Source organism: Tiliqua scincoides, chromosome 1 (genome assembly GCF_035046505.1).
Source record: "Tiliqua scincoides isolate rTilSci1 chromosome 1, rTilSci1.hap2, whole genome shotgun sequence".
NCBI lineage: Eukaryota > Metazoa > Chordata > Lepidosauria > Squamata > Scincidae > Tiliqua > Tiliqua scincoides.
Genome location: NC_089821.1, coordinates 263752803 through 263772521, shown reverse-complemented (window position 1 = coordinate 263772521; position 19719 = coordinate 263752803). Strand labels below are relative to the sequence as shown.

The 19719-nt window shown below is 44.1% G+C and overlaps 1 protein-coding gene across 1 annotated transcript in view; it reads left to right on the top strand.

Annotated features, from left to right (window-relative positions):
• Window positions 1–15039, top strand: part of LOC136648637 (cullin-9-like) — a 74819-nt gene extending 59780 nt beyond the window's left edge. The window contains exons 30-41 of the mRNA XM_066624763.1: window positions 38–312; window positions 443–806; window positions 1229–1369; window positions 5996–6160; window positions 6264–6427; window positions 7406–7499; window positions 7582–7656; window positions 8075–8185; window positions 8415–8532; window positions 13227–13360; window positions 14088–14179; window positions 14832–15039. Coding sequence (XP_066480860.1) covers window positions 38–312; window positions 443–806; window positions 1229–1369; window positions 5996–6160; window positions 6264–6427; window positions 7406–7499; window positions 7582–7656; window positions 8075–8185; window positions 8415–8532; window positions 13227–13360; window positions 14088–14179; window positions 14832–15039 — 1941 coding nt within the window. The remainder of the gene's footprint in view (window positions 1–37; window positions 313–442; window positions 807–1228; window positions 1370–5995; window positions 6161–6263; window positions 6428–7405; window positions 7500–7581; window positions 7657–8074; window positions 8186–8414; window positions 8533–13226; window positions 13361–14087; window positions 14180–14831) is intronic.
• Window positions 15040–19719: the final 4680 nt, after the last annotated feature.

Below are 19719 nucleotides of genomic sequence, written 5' to 3'. Positions count from 1 at the left end.
GAAAGAGGTTATGTCACTTTCTTTCTGCCTCTCCCAGGTCATTGATGCCTGCCAGAAATGGGAGTCTGGCTCAGCTCTGAAATTCCTGAGCTTCTGTTGCAGCAGCACTGATGTCCTGTCTTGCATCCTCCATCTACTGAGCCAGGGCTATATCCGTCGCCAGGAGGACAATCCTCAGCTCCTAGAATACATCTCCACTGAGCCCACCACACCTCACCGTGGTCAAGCCCAGCTCATCTTTCAGAATACTGACTGCCAGAAGAAAAAAACCCCTTCTGGTGCAGATATAGGCAACAAATTGTCTCCTTTCAGGTAATCATTTAATTACAGGAGTGGTATCATGTATATCTGCTGTTGGTAAGCTTTGTTCTTTGTGGTCTCTGTGCTGAAGACCACTTCAAGAACGTCAGCTGAGGGAAAGGAATCTGTCTTTCTCCAATAGGTTGGACACCTTTGGCCTTGGCACGGAAGAGGTGCTGATGGAGACCGTGTTGTTGCCCATGGGGCGCACAATGAACCAAGAAGAAGTTGAAGTGCTGATGAACCAGACAGTGCAGAGGGTCTCAGATACTTTAAGTGTATCTGCAGATATAGCTCAGCACCTCCTTATACACTGTAAATGGAATGTGGACGTGCTGATTCAACGCTACACAGAAGATCCAGAGCTTCTACTGTTTTCTTCAGGGCTGCAAGTGCGAAACCCCCAGCCATCACCAGGACCCATCACCCATTGTCCAGTGTGTGTGAATCAGCTGAGTGCAGCAGACAATCCACCCAGCCTCTGCTGCATGCACTACTGCTGCAAGGTGAGGAGGATCCATTTAAAATACTGAAGGCAAGTACCTGCACAAGGAGGGAAGATTCTTCCTTCCTCTTATTTATCTCGTATCCTTTCAGCAGTTCTCATGGTACACCTCCAACTTCTCTGAGATGAAGGTGTAGTTCACTGCTTCATTCCACATATGCTTGTATTCATATAACCTGTATTCCCTCAATCTTGGTTACAGTTTAAATGATTGTATTGCCATTCAGTTCTGCAACAGGATACAGTTTTTAACTTGGATTTGGGGTCTCTCCTTACCCACATCAAGCTTATAGGTTTTGGCAGATGTTTCTCTCCTTGTAGGCATCCAGGAGAGAGGCTGCCTATGGTGCTAATACTCTGCACTTTTCCAAATCTAATCATTTCCTCTTGCTCTTCTCCCTAATTGGTGTGCTTTTCAACCAGTCCTGCTGGAATGAATACTTGTCAACACGAGTTGAACAGAACCTGATTCTGAACTGCACATGTCCCATCTCTGACTGTCCTGCACAGCCTACTACTGATTTCATCCGCTCCATCATTTCATCCAAGGAAGTCATTGCCAAGGTAGGAACAACAGTTCTAATGTACAGATTCCATCAGTAGCCACCTAGATGAATTCCTGATGCCTTAAGAACATATCTTTATAAGAGCCTTGTCTTTATAAGGCAGCACCTATTTTCTCCTATAGTTTGGGACCTGCCATAAGTATGCATTCCATACATAAGCCTATGTATTCTGTGCCCTAAGTCTATCTGGTCCAATCATGCTGTAAATCTACCATTACAAAGCATGTAGGTTTTTTTTTTACATGGGCAGCAGGGAAGTCCTATTTCACAGATTGTATCCATATATACTTGTTTGAGGCACTTGGAAGCAATGGTTCTGTAGGAGTCTGCTCTCCGCTTGTTGTATCTTCTGGTCTCCACAGGCTGACCTAGTGGATGTCTGATCCTGCTTTGGTGGGGAACTGGCATAAATGACCTCTTGGTCACTTTCTGTATAGCTCCTGCAACCACAAACAAAAGCTAAAATTCTACAAAAAACAAATTTCTTTTTGTGCCAAGAACAGCAAAATTTGCAGATGTTTATAAATTGTGCAGATTGGCACAATCTATAACTCTGTGCCTAATCACTGAAGCTTCTTGCTCTGGAAACCCTGATGAGCTTGCAGTTATTTATTAACAGTATTTTTACCCCACCTTTCTTCCCAAGGGAACCCAAGGCGGCCTTTGCAGTTCTGAAACATCACCAGACATTGCACAGCTGCCCAGATTTTCAAGCCCTTGAGAGCTAGAAACAAAATTTTTAAATGTATAAACTAAGACTTCAGTGGCCAGAATTGTCACTAAGAGAGAAATTCATTTGTGGGCTCTCAGGCCACATTCAAGAACTCTAAAAAGTTTCCCGACATTTTGCCCCAACTATGTGGGCTTTCTCAAGGGAATGAAAAAAATTATCCTGACACCCGAAAAAACTCAGAACAAAGTATCCCACTCTAATGCCTCATAAATAAAAAAACTACAGCAAGTACCTTAACCAAAAGTTCAAGGAGTTCTAAGCATAGGTAAATGCACCCACCTCCAGCAGAGCTTATTCCCATTTAAATGTAAGGACACAAAAAAAATCAGGATTTATATAGTCAGGCCTCTTCAGTCAACTAACTGCTAGGCTACTTCCAGCCCCAATTACCTTATCACCAGATCTCATCGCTTGGGTGTCCCTCCCAACTTTCTTAAAAGGCAGCTGTTCCTTCAATCTGTTCCTTACTGAATCTTAAGATCTTAGTTTTGTTGAGTCCAGGAGTCCAGGCATAGCTAAGCATTTCCTCTTTTTCTGTTCATGTTCCCTTTTGTTCATGTTGTTACGATGCTTATGTATTTTAATGGTCTCTATAGATCCTTGCTCAGTATTGTTGTTCCCTCACCAAGGCTTGTGTCTGGGCAAAGCTGATCCAATGTCTTGAACTCCAAGTATTCTCAGCTACTGCTGACTAATCAGTCTGTCCCAGTCTACAATATTTTTGGTGTTTCTTTAATATTAACCAACCTCTTAGTAGTGCTGACCTCTTTGTGGTGCCCTGTAAGTGCAGCAAAGTTTACATCAGCATCACTAAGAGGTTTGCCTGCTGGGAACATCCTCCTGCAGGCACAGCTTAGGATGCAACAATTACAAAACCAACTACACAGCAGAATAAATTCTAATTTTCAAAGGCCTGGCAGAAACAAACCCCAGGTTGCATAAGAATTATCTTTCTTAGGGATTCTGCCCAATTTATGCACAAGTTAATTTTGCTGATTTGGCAGTATGCCTCATTTTATTAAACCTCTCTGCTGTTGTGGAAATTTGGTCTGTTAGTAGCAATTTACAATTTTTGTTAAAAGTAGATTCCTGACCAATTTTGTGTTCGTTTAATTTTCTGACATTATCTTTAATGTTACGAAGCAGTGCAACTTCAGGAGTTAACCACTTAAACTGTTCATAGGTATAATTTTATCTTCCCAGTAAACTTTACATAAGAGGAACACTGCTGAAACAGGCCAAAGGCCCATCTAGTTCAGCTTCCTGTATCTCACAGTGGCCTACCAAATGCTTTAGGGAGCACACAAGACAACAAGACACACCCTGCATCCTGGTGCCCTCCCCTGCATCCTGCAGTCTGAGGTAGCCTACCTCTAAAACCAGGAGCTTGCACATACCCGTGATGAACTTTTTCTCCAGAAATTTTCCAGTCCCCTCTTAAAGGTGTTGGAGGAAATTAAAAATAGTTTCCTCTTTGGGGGGAAGCAGAGTAGCTTAAGCAGCGGACCCCCCTTTTGGGTATCACCCAAGGGAACCTCCCTTGCCCGTCTGACTGCTAATCGATAAAAAAGACAAAGAGACAATGGCTTGTTAAAGTTGCAAAAAGAAGTTATTTACTTACAATTCCATTGAGTGTATATTTACAGCATCTGATTAGGATCAGAGGTTCAGCTAACACTAGAGATAGCAAGACCCTAGAGCGGCCTCGCCCTGCATGCCTTGTGCTCAAGATGGCCTGGGCATCAGAGCCCTGGTGTGCACCATCTTAACAGGTCAGTGGTGAGAGGACAAGAGGAAGTGCTCAGAGGAGAAGGGAAGGATAAAGGGTTAGGGCCACACCCCACAAGGATCAACAAGTAGAGAACAAGAGAACAAGTAGAGAGAACAAGTAGAAAGAACAGAGTCACTGGGCCATAGCTTGACCCCTTCTGGACAGCATCCTGCCCTCTCTGGACAGCAGATGGAGTTGCACCAACTCCAACAAAAGACATCTAGGTAAGATGCCTTAGTTTTAATTTTAGGCAGTCACCAGATTTGCATATATTTGGTTTTATCAATGTCTGACCTCCCAGCACTTCAGATTTCTTACCCTATAAAATCATCTTTTATTTTCTTGGGTTAGCACTTATATAAATATGCAGTTGTTTCCTTTGAAACTCACTTGGTGAAAAAGCAGGTGTAAAATAATATTTCATGATGTGAGTCCCTGTAATGGTTAATTAGATTCCCATTTGGTAACTTACCTAAGATATGATGTAGATTCCAGATAATATGCCTTATTTTTCATATAACATCTCAGTTTTGGTAACTGTTAAGTTTTTTGAGTTCTTCTAAGTCAGGGGTCTCCAAACCCTGGCCCGGGGGCCAGAAGCGGCCCACATCAAGCCTCTATCCGGCCCACAGCCAGCCTCTTGTCAGCTAAGAGCCTCTGGCCCACTCAACTGAACACAACTGTAGCTGTGCTCTGGTTGTGTCTGGAGGGTGTTCTGAGAGCCAGAGAGGTTGAATGAATGAGCCCATTCATTCATTTACTCACTCATCATTTATTCACTCTATTTATTTAAATTTTATATTCAAATTTTTTTTCCGACCCTCAACATTGCACCAGATATTTGATGCGGCCCTCTGGTCAAAAAGTTTGGAGACCCCTGTTCTAAGTTATAATGTTTTATAGTTAGACATAGAAGACATATAGGAAAACAGTCTTGTATTTTAGTACATATACGTTTTCCTGTGTTTATACTGAATAATGCCTTGATTGTTTCATCCATCTGTTGCCATTTTTCATCCATCTGTTGCCATTCTTGGAAATATATGGAGGACAAGGGTCACATGTGCTTTCACATGAACAAGGGGAAATGCCTGTCATGTGTTAATAAACTCAATCTTAATCCAGAAGCCAAGATGCTGTAGGTCAGAACTGATTCAGATTTGTAGTTACAGCCTATTCTGAACAGGGTTGGGCTCCTCTTGAAGGATCATGCTCACATCTTGGGAGTGCTGTTGGACCTAATCTGGGTATTGGAGAACCAGTTGGTAACTGTGGCCAGCTCATTTGCTCAGCTTTGGCTGGTCCACAAGCTGTGCTGTGCTGTGTTCTAAAGAAAGCAGATCTGGCCACAGTAATTCAGATCCTAGTTGCAGCATGTCTGGATACCTGTAATGTGCTTCTGTTGTGATCTGTCTTTGGAACCAGTTCCAAATGCAGCAGCCTGGGCCCTTTCTGGGCCTGTTGGACTGATGACATTACACTATATGTCTCGAGACATAGATACTTGAAGGTCTGCTTCCATCCACATTAACTTGCATGTTAATTATTGACAGCCCTGCTCTGTGTCCTGTCACTTGGAGAGGTTAGGTTGGCAGAAATGTGAAATGGGTCTTCCTTGGTTTCATTCAGGTTGTGGAACTCCTTGTTTCCCCACATAGCCTTGTTGGCTCCATCCCTGGGTATTTTTAAGTGACGGGGAAAATGTATTGGTTCTGTTTTAGCTTTCTGTTTGTTATGCCTCTATTTTCTCTTTTGTGCTACACTATTTTTGATTATGTAGGTATCATTTAGTTGTTGCATTGTCTTCTGATTATTTATTGTGGTGTTTGGTTTTACATAGATTGTTTTAAGAAGATTGTCAGTTGCTCTGATAGTCTCCACTGGGAACTGAAAGGGTGGAATGTAAATATTTTAGATAAATGTAAGATGATGGTTCTCCCTATCCATGACACTTTGGTGCAATGAGAATTTCTAAAGAATTTTTTGTAGATATTTTAGTTGTAGATTTATAAGTTGTTCCAATTATGATGTGAGAATAATATCCAGATACTTGTCTTGTAGATAAATGATTATCTTGCATAAGATCTTCAAAACAACCTCTCTTCTCTTTCTCTGTGCAGTATGAGAAAGCACTCCTGAGAGGTTATGTTGAGTGCTGTTCAAACTTGACCTGGTGCACTAACCCTCAGGGCTGTGATCAAATCCTCTGCAAGGAAGGCCTTGGCTGTGGAGAAGCCTGTTCAAAATGCTCTTGGATCTCCTGTTTCAACTGCAATTTTCCAGAAGTAAGGCTGAGAGAGGCTTGGAGGAAGCACTACTGTCTCATTGCAAGACTATTAGGCTCATGGTTTTTTTCTTCGTACAGATCAGTCTCTCTATTCCTTACAGGCTCACTACCCTGCTAGTTGTAGTCACATGTCTCAGTGGATGGATGATGGTGGGTTCTATGAAGGAATGACTGTAGAAGCCCAAAGCAAACACCTGGCCAAACTAATCTCCAAGCGTTGCCCAAGCTGCCAAGCTCAAATAGAGAAAAATGAGGGCTGTCTTCAGTGAGTACCTTTTTATTCATTTGTAAGTCACTCTTTTATGGTGTTTCCAAAATCATATACAGAAACTAATTTTTTTATTATTTATAAATATTAGTAAAATTGTATACTTAAAATACTAAAAACCTCAGGTTCCAAAATAAGCTGCAATTGAAAGAGAAAACACTACAATATACAAAGCAGTGTTCTTCAATTCAAATAGCATTTTCAACCTGAAAGTTTTAGCACAATATCTAAATAACATCCTCAAAAAATCATACATCCTTATTATCAATCTTAAAAACTGTCATAAATATTTGTTGGAAAATAATTGACTGAGGCAGTGGGACAAAACAAACTAATGTTGGGCAGGAATATAAAAGTGAACTGGGCCAATCCCAGCAGGTTGTTGCCCTATGAAGACCAAATCCAGTATGCTGTGTAAAAACTGTTGATGCAGTACAAACTCAGAATAAGGGAAGTTCAGAGGCTCAGGAACTTGGTTGTTCAAGTATGTCTGAACCAGTGATTTTCAACCTTTCTCATCTCAGGACACACTGACAAGGCACTAAAACTGGCAAGGCACATCATCAGTTTTTTATACTTGGCAAGGCACACCATGTTGCAGAAAGGGGGCTCACATCTCTCAATAGCCCTACTAATAAATGATCCTTCCCCAATCTCCTGCAGCACACCTGTGGATCATTTGCAACGCATCAGTGTGCTACGACACAGTGGTTGAAAATTGCTGGTCTGGACCAATAAAAAGGCAAGCATATTGTGCCCACTCAGACAGACCTGATAGATGGTAGTAGATTACAAAATTATTATGGATGTCAGATTGCATGTGTTTGAAATCCTAAAAGTAGGCTTGTGGCCCGAGCTTGTTGTTTTAAAAACTACTCTTTGCCATCGCTAATTTCCTGTTCCAGTCTGTGAATTTTCAACTCAGGTTCCTAGCCACACATTTCAACTAACTGGCCGTTTTTCTGTGTTGCACAGTATGACTTGTGCCAAATGTAACCATGGATTTTGCTGGCGTTGCCTGAAGCCTTGGAAGCCAACCCACAAGGATTATTACAACTGTTCTGCTATGGTCAGTATTTCTAGAGCGCAAGGGTGAACATGGTGTGATGGTATTGCTCTTAGTTTAACAGCTTCCCATTTCCATTCCTTAGGCGAGCAGAGCGGCTCGACAAGAGAAACGTTTCCAGGACTATAATGAAAGGTGTACTTTCCATCATCAAGCAAGGGTGAGGATTGTGCACCCCTTTGCATCTGTGTCTTTCCACCCTTTCTCCCACACCATGTTGAACCATAACAGCTATAATCCATTCTGTAGTTCAGTACCTCCTAAGGTCAGCACCTCATCCAGAAACACATTTTCAGGACTTTGAGTTGCAGAAGGGGAAATTGCATCTCCCCTCCACTTATGCAAGTTGGGGACCATGTTTGCACATGACCGAATTTGTCTGTAGTTCAGGAAATAAGTCCCAGATCTGCACCATGTCAGTAATGGCCTGAGATGTTTTGAGTTTGTGTGTCAAGAACAGTTAAGCAGTCAGCTAAGCAAATAGAACAGCTAGTCAGAAGGATGAAGAGAGGACACTTTGGGGGGGGAGGAAGGGGGGAAACTCTGCTTGTGAGTGAGCTGGAAGTATTCTGTTGTAGGAATTTGCCATGAACCTGCGAAATAGGGTTTCCACTATCAGCGATGTGCCACAAATTCGGACCTTAACGTTTGTTGTTGATGCCTGCAAAATGCTGGAACAAGGACGAAAAGTAAGTGATATTGGACGGTGGAGTGTGGGTGTAACTTTCTGCTCAGGCTTTCTCCTCTTCTGCTGCAATTCCATTCTCTACCACTGGCCAGTTCAGACCCAATTTTTTAAAAAAATGCACAGCATTCAGATAAATGGAATGACTGTATTTTGGGAAAGGAAAGGAAATGAGAGAAAAAACTCCTTATTTTTTGTGCATAAAATGTGGTGTGTTATATGTACACTGTCAGGTGCTGGCTTACTCCTGTGTGTACAGCTACTATAACCAAGACACTGAGAAGATGGATGTCATGGAACAGCAATCGGAGAACCTGGAGCTGCATACCAATGCCCTACAAATTCTTCTGGGTGAGTAACAGTAAGTGAACCTGTGCTACCATGCTGATGGCATCCACTACCTTGAAAGACATGTTCAAATATGGAGGATAGTGAGCACTAATGATCAAGAAAGTCAAGTGTCTACCACTGTTTGGAACGGATCAGGAATCTGGGCTGATTTGAGCTGGTCTGACAACGCATCATATGTGATTCTAAAACATAGATTTTCAACCTTTTTCATCTCATGGCACACTGACACTAAAATTGTTAAGACACATCACCAGTTTTTTAAATTACATTACATTACTACATTAGCATTAATAAGTACAATTAATTAATTAAATCATTAAATGACAATTAAATAAATTCATCATATGATGAAATCAAACTTCTCCAAACTTGAATAGATATTTCTCATAAAATTACATTGGACCAAACATCCCGTAGAAAGGGAAGAGGGAATTGTATGTGGTTTCTGGAAAGGAGGAAACATGTTTGGAAGTAAGGTGGTCAAATTTTTATCAGAAGTGTCAGAACATCTTGACAAAGAAGGTCAGTGCACATGGCGTGCTGAAGAAGTGTGGAGTGAGAGGCAGCGAGGTGGCATGATCAAAACAAGACTTGAGATCCAACTGGAGGTGGGGGCAAGAGAGAGAGAATGGAAGGCGAAGATTGTAAGACCTTTGGAGAGTGGGGACAAGCTAGGAAAAGAGGTGTTAACTGCATATGTAAGATTTTAGGATGGGGGGAGAGGATGAGTTTTGTGTGGGGGAGGGGGGAAAGAGAGATGTGCCAATTGCCTGCTCATGTATACAAGACCAAAAGTGCCCTGTCAGTGGAGACAATACAGGGAGGGTCACTTCTGGTGGAGACAAAAGTTGGCAAGTAGATGGGACTCTCAAGGACCCTTTTCCAACCAACCAGTCCTTCAGTAGGTGGCCCCTGGAGGACTCTTGCTGCTTGCTTGCTTCTTAACTGGCTGGCATGCTCACTCTCACCCACAGAGCAGGTCCCACCCAGAGTTCCTCGGAGCTTATCCAGCTGCCCAGTCAGTGTGTTGCAGCGCAGTGGCGCCTCCCCCCCCAGGGGCTGGATATGGGCACCAGCTGTGAAGTGAGCCCTGGCCTTTCTGTTGTAGCAGCCACAGATGCCCCCAGTAGCAGCCAGAGTTCCTAGCTCCGCCTGCAGCTGTCCCATTCCTCACACTGTTGAACCTGCAAGGGAAGGGCTCAGGAGTGGATGCTGCAGGGCTGACAGGTTTCCATTGGCAGCAGCTGCCAGAGGCGGGCAATGCACGGTGAGCTGCAGACAGAGAGAGCTGAGGACTGGGAAGGCGGGATGGGGGGTACAGGCTAGGGACGGCCTCCTTTAGCAGCTGGCTGGGGAATCGAAAGGAGAGGGCTCCCTAACAAGCCCAGGGATGTTGCTCTTGTAAAAGCAGGGTCGTGGCCAGTCACAGAGAGCAGAGGAAGGGAGGAGGAACTTGGGTGTTATGACCCTTCTGCCTTCCCCGTCTGAAGCCCTTCAAGGGGGTTAGCCTTCTGCCCCGCACAGGATCGTCAAAGGAGCAGCTTCCCGCAGAAGCACGTGGCTGTGCGAGGCTTAAAGCAGCCACTCTACTGCACAGCTGCTGCCTGTCTCCTCTGGCTCCGCAGCATACCTGAGTCTCATTCACAGCACACTTGTGTGCCATGGCACAGTGGTTGAAAACTACTGTTCTAAAAGTTTATGTGCATAGTGGTGTTGTTTTACTGATGAAAGCGCCATGATTCTCTTGCTGTAGCACACAGTCTAGACCAGTGTTTCCCAAACTCTGTTGACCATGACCCTAAATAGTTTTTCTCTCAGTCTAGAGATCCATGGAGTTTGTACATGTTGATGGTATTACATAATAATTTGGAAAAAATTAACACACTGGGTTTGGACATTTCCAGATTGTTCACTCAGTTCGGTGAATCTATATTTCAAAAACTTCGGCTTATACCAGAATGCGTTCTTTGACATTTTTCCAATTAAGGCCCAAATCCTAACCAATTTTCCAGCTCTCACATAGCTGTGCCAGTGGGACATGTGTTGCATCATGCAGTTGGGGGGCAGTCACAGAGTCCTTCTCAAGGGAATGCTTGTTCCCTTACCTTGAAGCTGCATTACCCTTACATAGGTGCTGGAAAGTTGGTTAGGAGTGCGTCCTGAATTGAACAGTCTTTGGGTGTCTGTTGTCACTACAGGCTGTTCTTCAAATGAATCTTCTTCTGCCCAGATGGCTGTCCCTGACCTCTTTATGATCTCCACTTGCAATCTGTGTGGTCTGCTCCCTCCCCCTGGAAGGGCCTCACCCTTGGCCAAGGTATCCTGTCCCTTTCAATGGCCCTTCTGTTTCCCATCTTCATCCCTTGGCAGCACCTTCATCCTTCTTTCGCTTTCTCCTTCTCCATTGGCCCCCAGCAGTCTGCTCTCCCAGGTTCTCCTCTGCACCTCTTCCGCTGCCTAGGTTCCTTTTCTTGTGTCTCTTGTTCCCTCTCTTCCAGGCCCCGATCAATTCTCTGAGTTCCTTCCTTTCCTCCACCATCTTGCCCTTTCTTCGCCTCCACTGAACCTGCAGTCTCTCTCCATCTCTCCTGCGGTGTATGTTCCTTCTCCCATCTCTTTCCACCCTCAGTCCTCTCCTTCCTCCCCTTCCTAGTTCCCCTGTTTCCCTTTTATACCTGCTTCTTTTACCTCTCACCTATCTTCCTTGTCCTCTCTTGCCATCTTCCTTACTAAGGAGGGCCATGGTGTGGCTCAACTGGTGCCGTACCTTCCTGCAGTTGTTGATTTGGGAACCACTAGTCTAGACCAGGGGTGCCCAAAGTTTTTGGAAGGAGGGCCACATCATCTCTCTGACACTGTGCCGGGGGCTGCGGAAAAAAAAGGAATTAATTTACATTTCAAATTTGAATACATTTACATAAATATACATAAATGAATATATTAAAGATGAACTTAAAGATGAATGAATGAAGGTCTTGCAATAGCTCAAGACCTATAAAAGGCCTTGCACAAAGCAAGGCTGGCCTTTCCTTTGCTGCCGCTGCTGCATCACAGACATGAAACAGCAAGCAGTGGAGGGAGCCCTCATTCCACAGTTCACGCGAGAGGTCAAACAGTCGCTTTCACGCTGATAGCAGTTGCGTTGGGCCAGTTCGGGCTCCAACAAATTTCCAGAGGGCCAGAGGCTCATTGGAGACTGGGGGCTCCCTGAGGGCCACATTGTGAGGCCTCGAGGGCTGCATGTGGCCCCAGGGCTGGGGTTTGGACACCCCTGGTCTAGACCATTAGTTCTGCCATAACACTGCCAGCACAGACTTTCAGTAGATTGTGATCTTATGACTAGTTTTTCATAGTCTGATGAGCACTAAGTAATGTGTTTGTGAAAAGTAGTTAACGGAAGTGCTTGAGGGCTGGAAAAAACCTGATACATTTGTAATGAAATCCAGCCCCTCTTGAAGCCTGTCTCTTTTATAAGGGCAGGCAGGAAGCTATCAGATGGCAAATAGTAAGATGGTGGCTACAGGAGTTTACAGGCTTGTTCCCCTTGAGTATTGTATGCTGTGAAATGTACAGTATCTGAGAAGAGAATAAAAAGTGCACCATAGTCTTCATTGCAAACTGTGACTTGGATGGCTCTAAATGTTTACAGTCTCTCTCTTCCTTCCTCTGCTCTGAGCTTCCAGTGCAGGTTTTTTGTTGTTCAAGGAACACATTGAGATATCTCCCTTTTATTCTCTCAGTAGCCTGTGATGTAGAATCCACAGTCCTAAATAGTGCAATGTTTTGTCAACTACAATTTTTTTCTTACTTTGTCTAAGCAGCTTTGTATATGTAATGAAACTGTTTTATACTTTCCAAGGATGACAAAAATCTGCAAAAACAAAGCACCAAAGAAGCCCCTAAACTCCACTTTTGGATTTTACAAAGTGCAGACTGTTGGGGCTCTTGCAACTTGACTCCTTTCTCCCTCCCCCTGTCCATTTGCTTTACTGTCTACCTAATGAAGAGTTATGTGAAGCTTGAAAGATTGTTGTTTAAAATTTTCTAACTTTTGGTTAATGCTAAATAAAACATTATCCAATTTTGGATTGTGGATCCAGTGAGGTAGGTTAGAATGAGGGATACTGTGACTGGGCCAAGAGGACCATGTGAGAGCATCATTCCTGACTGGAGATTGGAACTTTGGGTCTTTCCAGCCCTAGTCCAACATTCTAACTACTACACCACAATGGCTCTCTGTCAGGCTTTGTTGAATATTCCCTTGTTAACTGTAGATCATGTGCACAGCATTTGGCTAGGTTTCCCAGAATTTTGGAGATGGAACCTGTCTTTAAATGCCCCAAAGTGCTAAGAACTTCTGCTGCCCTGTTCCTCTCCAGTCCTCTTTTCCGTTGCCCTCTGTGCCTGTTGTGACTAGCAGAATTCTTGTTTTACTCCATAGAATCCAAGGAAGGAGGAGTGAGCAAATGCACAACAGTTTGGGGTCTTTCCACCCATGGGTATCCAAGCTAGAAAAAATTGATCAAGATTCTCCTCAATTCTTTGTGATCTGGAATTCATTGCAAGTTAGGAAACATTTGCCTGGTTGGCTATAGTCCTATGATGGATTAACTGCTTCCGCTTTTCCCTCTTTTGGTTGCTACCTCTGAGCCTGCATCATGGAAGATGTTATTGTGTTTGGCCTTGTGTTTCAGAAGAGACATTGCTGCAGTGCCAAGATCTAGCCTCCTCCATTCAGCTCCTCAAAGCAGAACATTTTAATACGGGTCTGGAGCTGGTACGCAGGATCCAGGAACGGCTCCTAGCAATTCTGCAACATGCCACTCAGGTAACAGTTGTATTTGCCAGAAATATGTTTTGTCAGTGTTGTAGCAAAAGGCACTATGTTAACTTGGGCTGCAATCCTAACCACACTTTCCTGAGAGTAAGCCCTATTGAACAAAATAGGACTTGCTTCTGAGTAGATCTGGTTAGGATTGTGCTCTTAGTAGAATAGCAGATCATGGCATCACAACAACGTCATTTATTTAGTCTCTGGTGTCTATGGAAGGGGCTGTAGCTCAGCAAAAAAGCATCTGGTGTGCATGTAGAAGGTTCCAGGTTCCCTGGTGTCTTTAGGTGGGGCCGAGATAAATTCTTGTCTGAAACCCTGAACTGAAATGAATTTAGTTTATGAACTGTTAGTCTGATTTCAGAGTTCAACACTGGAGGTTCAGCAGCAAAAGAACTACATTATTAGCTAAATTTATTTAAGGTTTTTAAAATACAGTTCTTGTCTGGTATATCTGAGAATGGGGAAAGCATAGAATGTAGGTTTTATGTCACTGCAAGACAGTACCTATTTTGGTGGCTTTATATTGCTGCAGCTATGTAAAATCATGGATAAAGCAAACTTCTGAACCCAAAAGACCATTCAGGCTTCTCTCATCCTTGGAGATAAACCAGTTAGTACCAACAGTACTGATGAGCTTGATGTCCCAATGGTCTGATTCAGTGTAAGGCAGCTTCCTGTGTCTGGACGACAGCCTTTCCTGAACATTCTTATTTCATTGCAGGACTTCCGTGTGGGATTCCAGACTCGACAAGGCTCTGAAAACCAGGATATGAAATTATCCAATGTGCCTAATACGACTCCTGCTTATAAAGAGTGAGTTTTCTTCTGGGGCAACATGGACAGCAGGCACAGGAGGATTTGGGGTTTTGTTATAGTCTTAGTGACTTACCAAGCACCTAGGAGTAGCATCCAGCTTAAATGTATGGCACACTTGAACTATTTAACACACAGCATTCTGAAGACTGACTGAAGAGGAAGCTGTCCAGTCCTATTCTCTCTCTCTCCCCCCTCCCCCCCCGCTATGTTTTTCTTGAGAACAAGTTAGGCAGATTTGATGGTCTTTGAACCTGACAAGGTGTTCTGGGAAATAAAAGTAACCCAAATGCAGGCTGGACTACTAGGATGACTAGCTAAATAATGTTTAGAGACCTAGTCATTTTCCCCAGAGCCATGACATTGTAAACTCAGTGTTATATTTTTAAAGTTTAGTAATGCTGTGAGTTCTTAGACAATCTGACAGTGTTGTTGTGGTGATTGACTTCTAGGCTTTAAAGAAAAGAGTTAACAGTTGGCTCGCCTCCAGACTGCAGGAGTATGACAGCATGTTTGTCCTTTTGAGTGAAGGAAGATGCTGCTAGCATTTAGAAATCTGATCCTAGAGATACCTGTTTGACTACGAGTGAGCAGCAAAATATAATGTACAAGGTTTACATTGCTTGATTTGCTATGATTTGTTTCTGCCAAGGTTGGTTTTTGATGAACCATCTGATTCACCTGATGACACGGATGATGGTGGCAAAGAAGAGGATGATGAAGAAGATGAGGAATATGTCCCTGAATGGCAGGAGTACGACGATGATCTTGATGATGACAATGTTTCCTATGACGATGAATCAGAGAATTTGGAGAGGGATTCTTTCTTTTTTGAAGATGATGATGATGCTTATGATTAGAGTTGGCCTTTTGGCTTTCCACATTCATCACTAAGGAGCCTGGAATGAACCCTGTATGTTACTCAGAAAACCTTGTCCCTGCTGCACTCTACTTTGGCGTGGTCAAAAAAGCAGGAGAGGACTAGGTTTCGGTCCAATAGGAAGTAGTTGTATGGTGGTGTACAACAAATGGCACTTTCCTCTTTGAGGTGGCTTCCTTGTAACTTTGGGTAAAACTTAAAGGGCTACATTCCCTTGTGAACCATCATCAGTTCTCTTCATCAGTTCTTGGCAAAAAGAGGGTCACTGTTACCTGCAGACTTCCTTCGTACTGTCTCTTGAGGAAAAAGACCAGGTACCAGTCTAGAAACAGGTCCATCCATTGCCTCTGCCTCACGGAAGGCTTCAACCTTAAAGTGATAGGGAAATGCCACATCACGCATACATGTGCAAGTGAAAGACTGTTGGGTAAAAGAAAGAACGCTCTTGCCTGTATGTCCTATACCATATTGCCCAATTGCTACTGTTCCATTGGAATCTAACCTTGGCAAAACCTACTTGGTCTTATAATCTAGCCTGACAATGGCTAAAATTCCAGGTGAGAATAGGAGCAAAACCTTATGATACTGGCTTTAGCCCAGCTACTTTTGATTCCAAGTAGTGATGTTGCATGTGGTTGGTGAGTTGAGGGTAGTAGTGGTGTGTACATGTATGCATTGGTCCACACACACACACAGAGTTGCAATGATCTCTTAATGGCCTCAGTCTGCCATGGCAATTCTAATTTCTGTTCTTGCACAGGTCTAGAAAGTAGAGTTGGAGCTTTTTCACTGTATTGCATTCTAAAGCTCTCTACTGGATTTGTGCACAGAGAGAGGTTCTGTTGAACTGGAGAGAAGGCAGTTTAGGTCGTTCTGTATTTTGGAGACGAGGGTTAATTTAATTGCAAAACAAAATGTCCCAAATCAAGCCAAAGTGCCCTGCCCTAGATATGTGGGCTGTCGGTGCTCTGAATGGTCATGGCTTTGTGTGCCCCTCTTGTTGAGAGTCGGGTTTTCTGTAACTTTTCCCTTTTTCGTTACTTTGTCATTGGAATTGTTGCCTTCTCTTCCTACAGAGTGGAATTCTGCAGGACATAGGGGTTTAGAGGGTTCGTATATATAATATAAATATATATATATATGGAGAAGCTGAAACTGTTCAGATTATTATGCTTTATCTTTTCTTGGAAAATAAAGAATCCTGAAAACAAAATTATATGACTTCTGTTTATGAAATAAACAGTTCTATTATTGTCTTTAGTATGATTCTCTTTGAGACTTATTCTGCTTTCCCCACCTTTCCAGAATTTGTTTCTCTCACAGTGGAGGAAGGTGTCCTTCCTGACAGAAAGACCTGTCAAATGTTTTCTAGAAGCCTGAGGCAGCAAGACCCCTGCATTCAGTTTTGGTCCTGTCTTTCTCCTACAAATAGGGCTGTGATGGAGCTCTGTCACCTTGCTTATTTTGCTACTTTTTCCCCTTTAGTCTCATGGTGTGATTTCTCTCTCCCCCTCCTTCCCTCAATTTTTAGCTATTACAGATGGGGGACATTTTTTTCCTCAGAGTGAAGGCCTATGGTGGTATTAGCTGCTGTGCTGCAGTTTCTCATTCAGTGGAAGCCCTGCCTCTCTTAGCAGGCTTGCTTTTGGACAATTTCACTGCTTTTCATCCTTCAGCCCCAAAATGCAAAGCAGCAGAACCTCTGGAGAGCCCTGAGGAAAGCATAAAAGTCGTCATCGTCCGTCCATCCGTCCCCCGACTATACAGAATCCCATCACTGGCTCAGCAAGCAGAGCAGGGAGAAATAACCTCCCAGCCAGATGTGATTCCCTCCCCACCCCCAATATCTGTGGAGAATGAGACAGAGGATCAGCGAATTGATGGAGTATGCTAATACTTTCCTTATAGGGTTGAGAGAAGCAGTTGAAGGAGTTAGGAGTTGAGGGTTAAAGGGGAATTAGGGAGAGAAAAAAGAGAAAATGGATTTAGTGAACATAAGAACAGCTCTGCTGGATCTGGCCAAGGGCCCATCTAGTCCCTTTATCTCACAGTGGCCCACCAGATGCCTCTAGGAGCACTGAAGACAGCACAATACCTGTATCATGTTGCTATTCCTTGTATCCGGCATTCAGGTGTAGGCTACCTCTAAAACCCAGACGTTGCATCTAGATATCATGACTTGTAACTTGTGATGCTTTACCTCCATAAGTCTGTCCAATCTCCTTTTAAAGGCATCTAGGCTAAGTGCCATCACAACACCCCATGGCAAGTTCTATAAATTTATTACACAGTGGGTAAATAAATATTTCCTTTTGTCTGTTCTAGTGGTGAGGCTGAGGGTTGGTTGAGAGGCTAGGGCTGCCTGGGGAATAGTAAGGGTGGCATCTCTCAGACATTTGGAATTGGTTAACCTGGAGCAACTTAGAAGGTGACCTTCTAACAGTCATTTAAGTTGTATGAATCATCCTACCAATGTCCCTTATTCTGTAATGGTGTAAGTTAATCAACCTTGTTGTTGAGGTCCAACAACTTATTTTTGAACCCTAAGAAGAGCTGATGCCCCAGACCCCTTAAGACATTAGAGAAACTTGTATCCTAGGGAACTGGGATCCCTGGCAGTGGGAAACAGGAGAGAAGGGCATGCTTCCTGAAGGTGGGTGTTCCCCCTCCTTATCCAATCAAAGCCCATGATGGGGTACAGAAGGGGGTATCTGTAAGCTAGTAGGTATATTGTTTCTTGCTAGTCTCCTTTGCATCACCACAGCGTTAAGCACCATGGACTAGATTGTCCGTCACCGCTGACAGTTCTGAGCCCTAACATGGACGGGTGTGATGTGGGCCACTCAGAGCTCTTCATCATTTAAGAGAGTGGTGGTTAGTGAGATGAAATCTCCGTGCCTAGCAGTGCTATAATCAGTGGCAGCACTGAAGGGTGAAGTGGCTGGAAGAACAAAGCATGTGAAAGTAAACGGGGAGGAGGGGCCTCTCCCTCCCACAATCAGGCTGGCCCAGCCGCTCTGCCCTCCTTAGCTGATGGTGAATCCACCCAATGGTTGGCAACCTTCAGTCTTGAAAGACTATGGTATAAGCCTACAGCACCCAGTATTCCCAGGCGGTCTCCCATCCAAGTACTAACCTGGCCTGACCCTGCTTAGCTTCCAAGATCAGATGAGATTGGGCATGAGGAGTTTATCATTGAAATAATACCAAAGGTGTGGGTCAGGGACTTGGTAAAAATCAACATGTCTAACAACAGGTTGATGTGAGTCTCCTCTGTTTCATCCAACCCTGAAGGATTTGGCTTTCAGAGCAGAACCAGGGTTGATCCAAGGCACTCCACTGTTTGAACCCACTTCTAGATTCTACTCTCCAGCTGCCTCCTAGCACACACTGTTTTCATTCTGCAGATCCTGCTGTTCTACCAATGCATTTCATAAGGAAGTAGTTGGAAGAGAATGCTGGGAGCAAAATATCCCAGTTCCCATCTTCTCTCTGCCTGCCAGTAGAACTGCAGACTTCATAACAGGAGGTAAGTCCTTCTGTCTCCCTCTTGTGTAAATCAAGGTTGCGGCCATCAATTGGAGCCACTGGATCTGAGGCTGTAGGCATGCTCTGCGAACTTACTGCTTCCCCCAGCCTACAGCCTGAGGTAATGGGTTCAGCCAGCCTTATGTTTGTATAGAACAGTTGTATAACCACTGCAGAGTCAGTAGAAACTGTAGGTCAGTGGGTGGGTGGGGGGAGGCACCTGCAGAGCATTCCCACAACTATGGAGTGGTGAGAAAAACTTCAGAATATGCTCATCTGCCCTAGATACCAGATGCTACTGCAACTCAGGGTAGTTACAGTACCATCATTAGAACAGAATGTTGAGCATTAGCCCCTTTGGTGCTGGAAATTTTCAGACCTAGAACCCCTCAGAAGTAGAATGGGCCACATTTTTGTTGGCAGGGCCTAGAATAGCATTTCTTAATCGCGTTTCTTTCTAGTGTTCTCCCAGGAGTCCTGGGGCTCCCTGAGACCCCTTTAGGAGCTCCACAAGCACACTATAAGTGGCTGCCATCTGCCCTTGCCCATCTCCCTCTTGCCTCCCATTTGTGATTTTCCTTCCTCATTCCCCTCCAGTTCCACCTCTGCTGGTATTCAGCATTGGGCTTGATACAGTGCCACTCTGTGCATGTGCTGGTGTTCTGGGGCTCCCTGATATGCCACACATGCGCCAGTGAGGCTCCCTGAGATTCCTTTTTAGGAGTGTAATGGGCTCCAGAGACAGAAAAGTTTGAGAACTGCTGGTCTAGAAGACGATGTGTTGCAGTTTTCTTGCAGTTTGCTGCAAGTCTTGAGTCCTTCCTCACTGCCCTGGGCAGATTTATAGGAGTTTTCCTATTCCCCCCCCCCCCCAGGCCAGGAGCATAGGAAGAACAGGTTGTGTCTGTGCAGAGATCTAACTCTCATAAGCCTACATGAGCCAAAAGGGTTTCCAAGGAAAATAGAAAAGAAACCCATCACTTTTTCTCTAAAGCAGGGGTGAGCAAACCCTGGTCTGGGGGCCATTTGCAGCCCTCAGGGACCGCCAATCCAGCCTACAGGGTGCCTGCAGTCTCCAATGAGCCTCTGGCCTACTGGAGACTGTTGGAGCCTGTGCTGGCCCACAACTGTG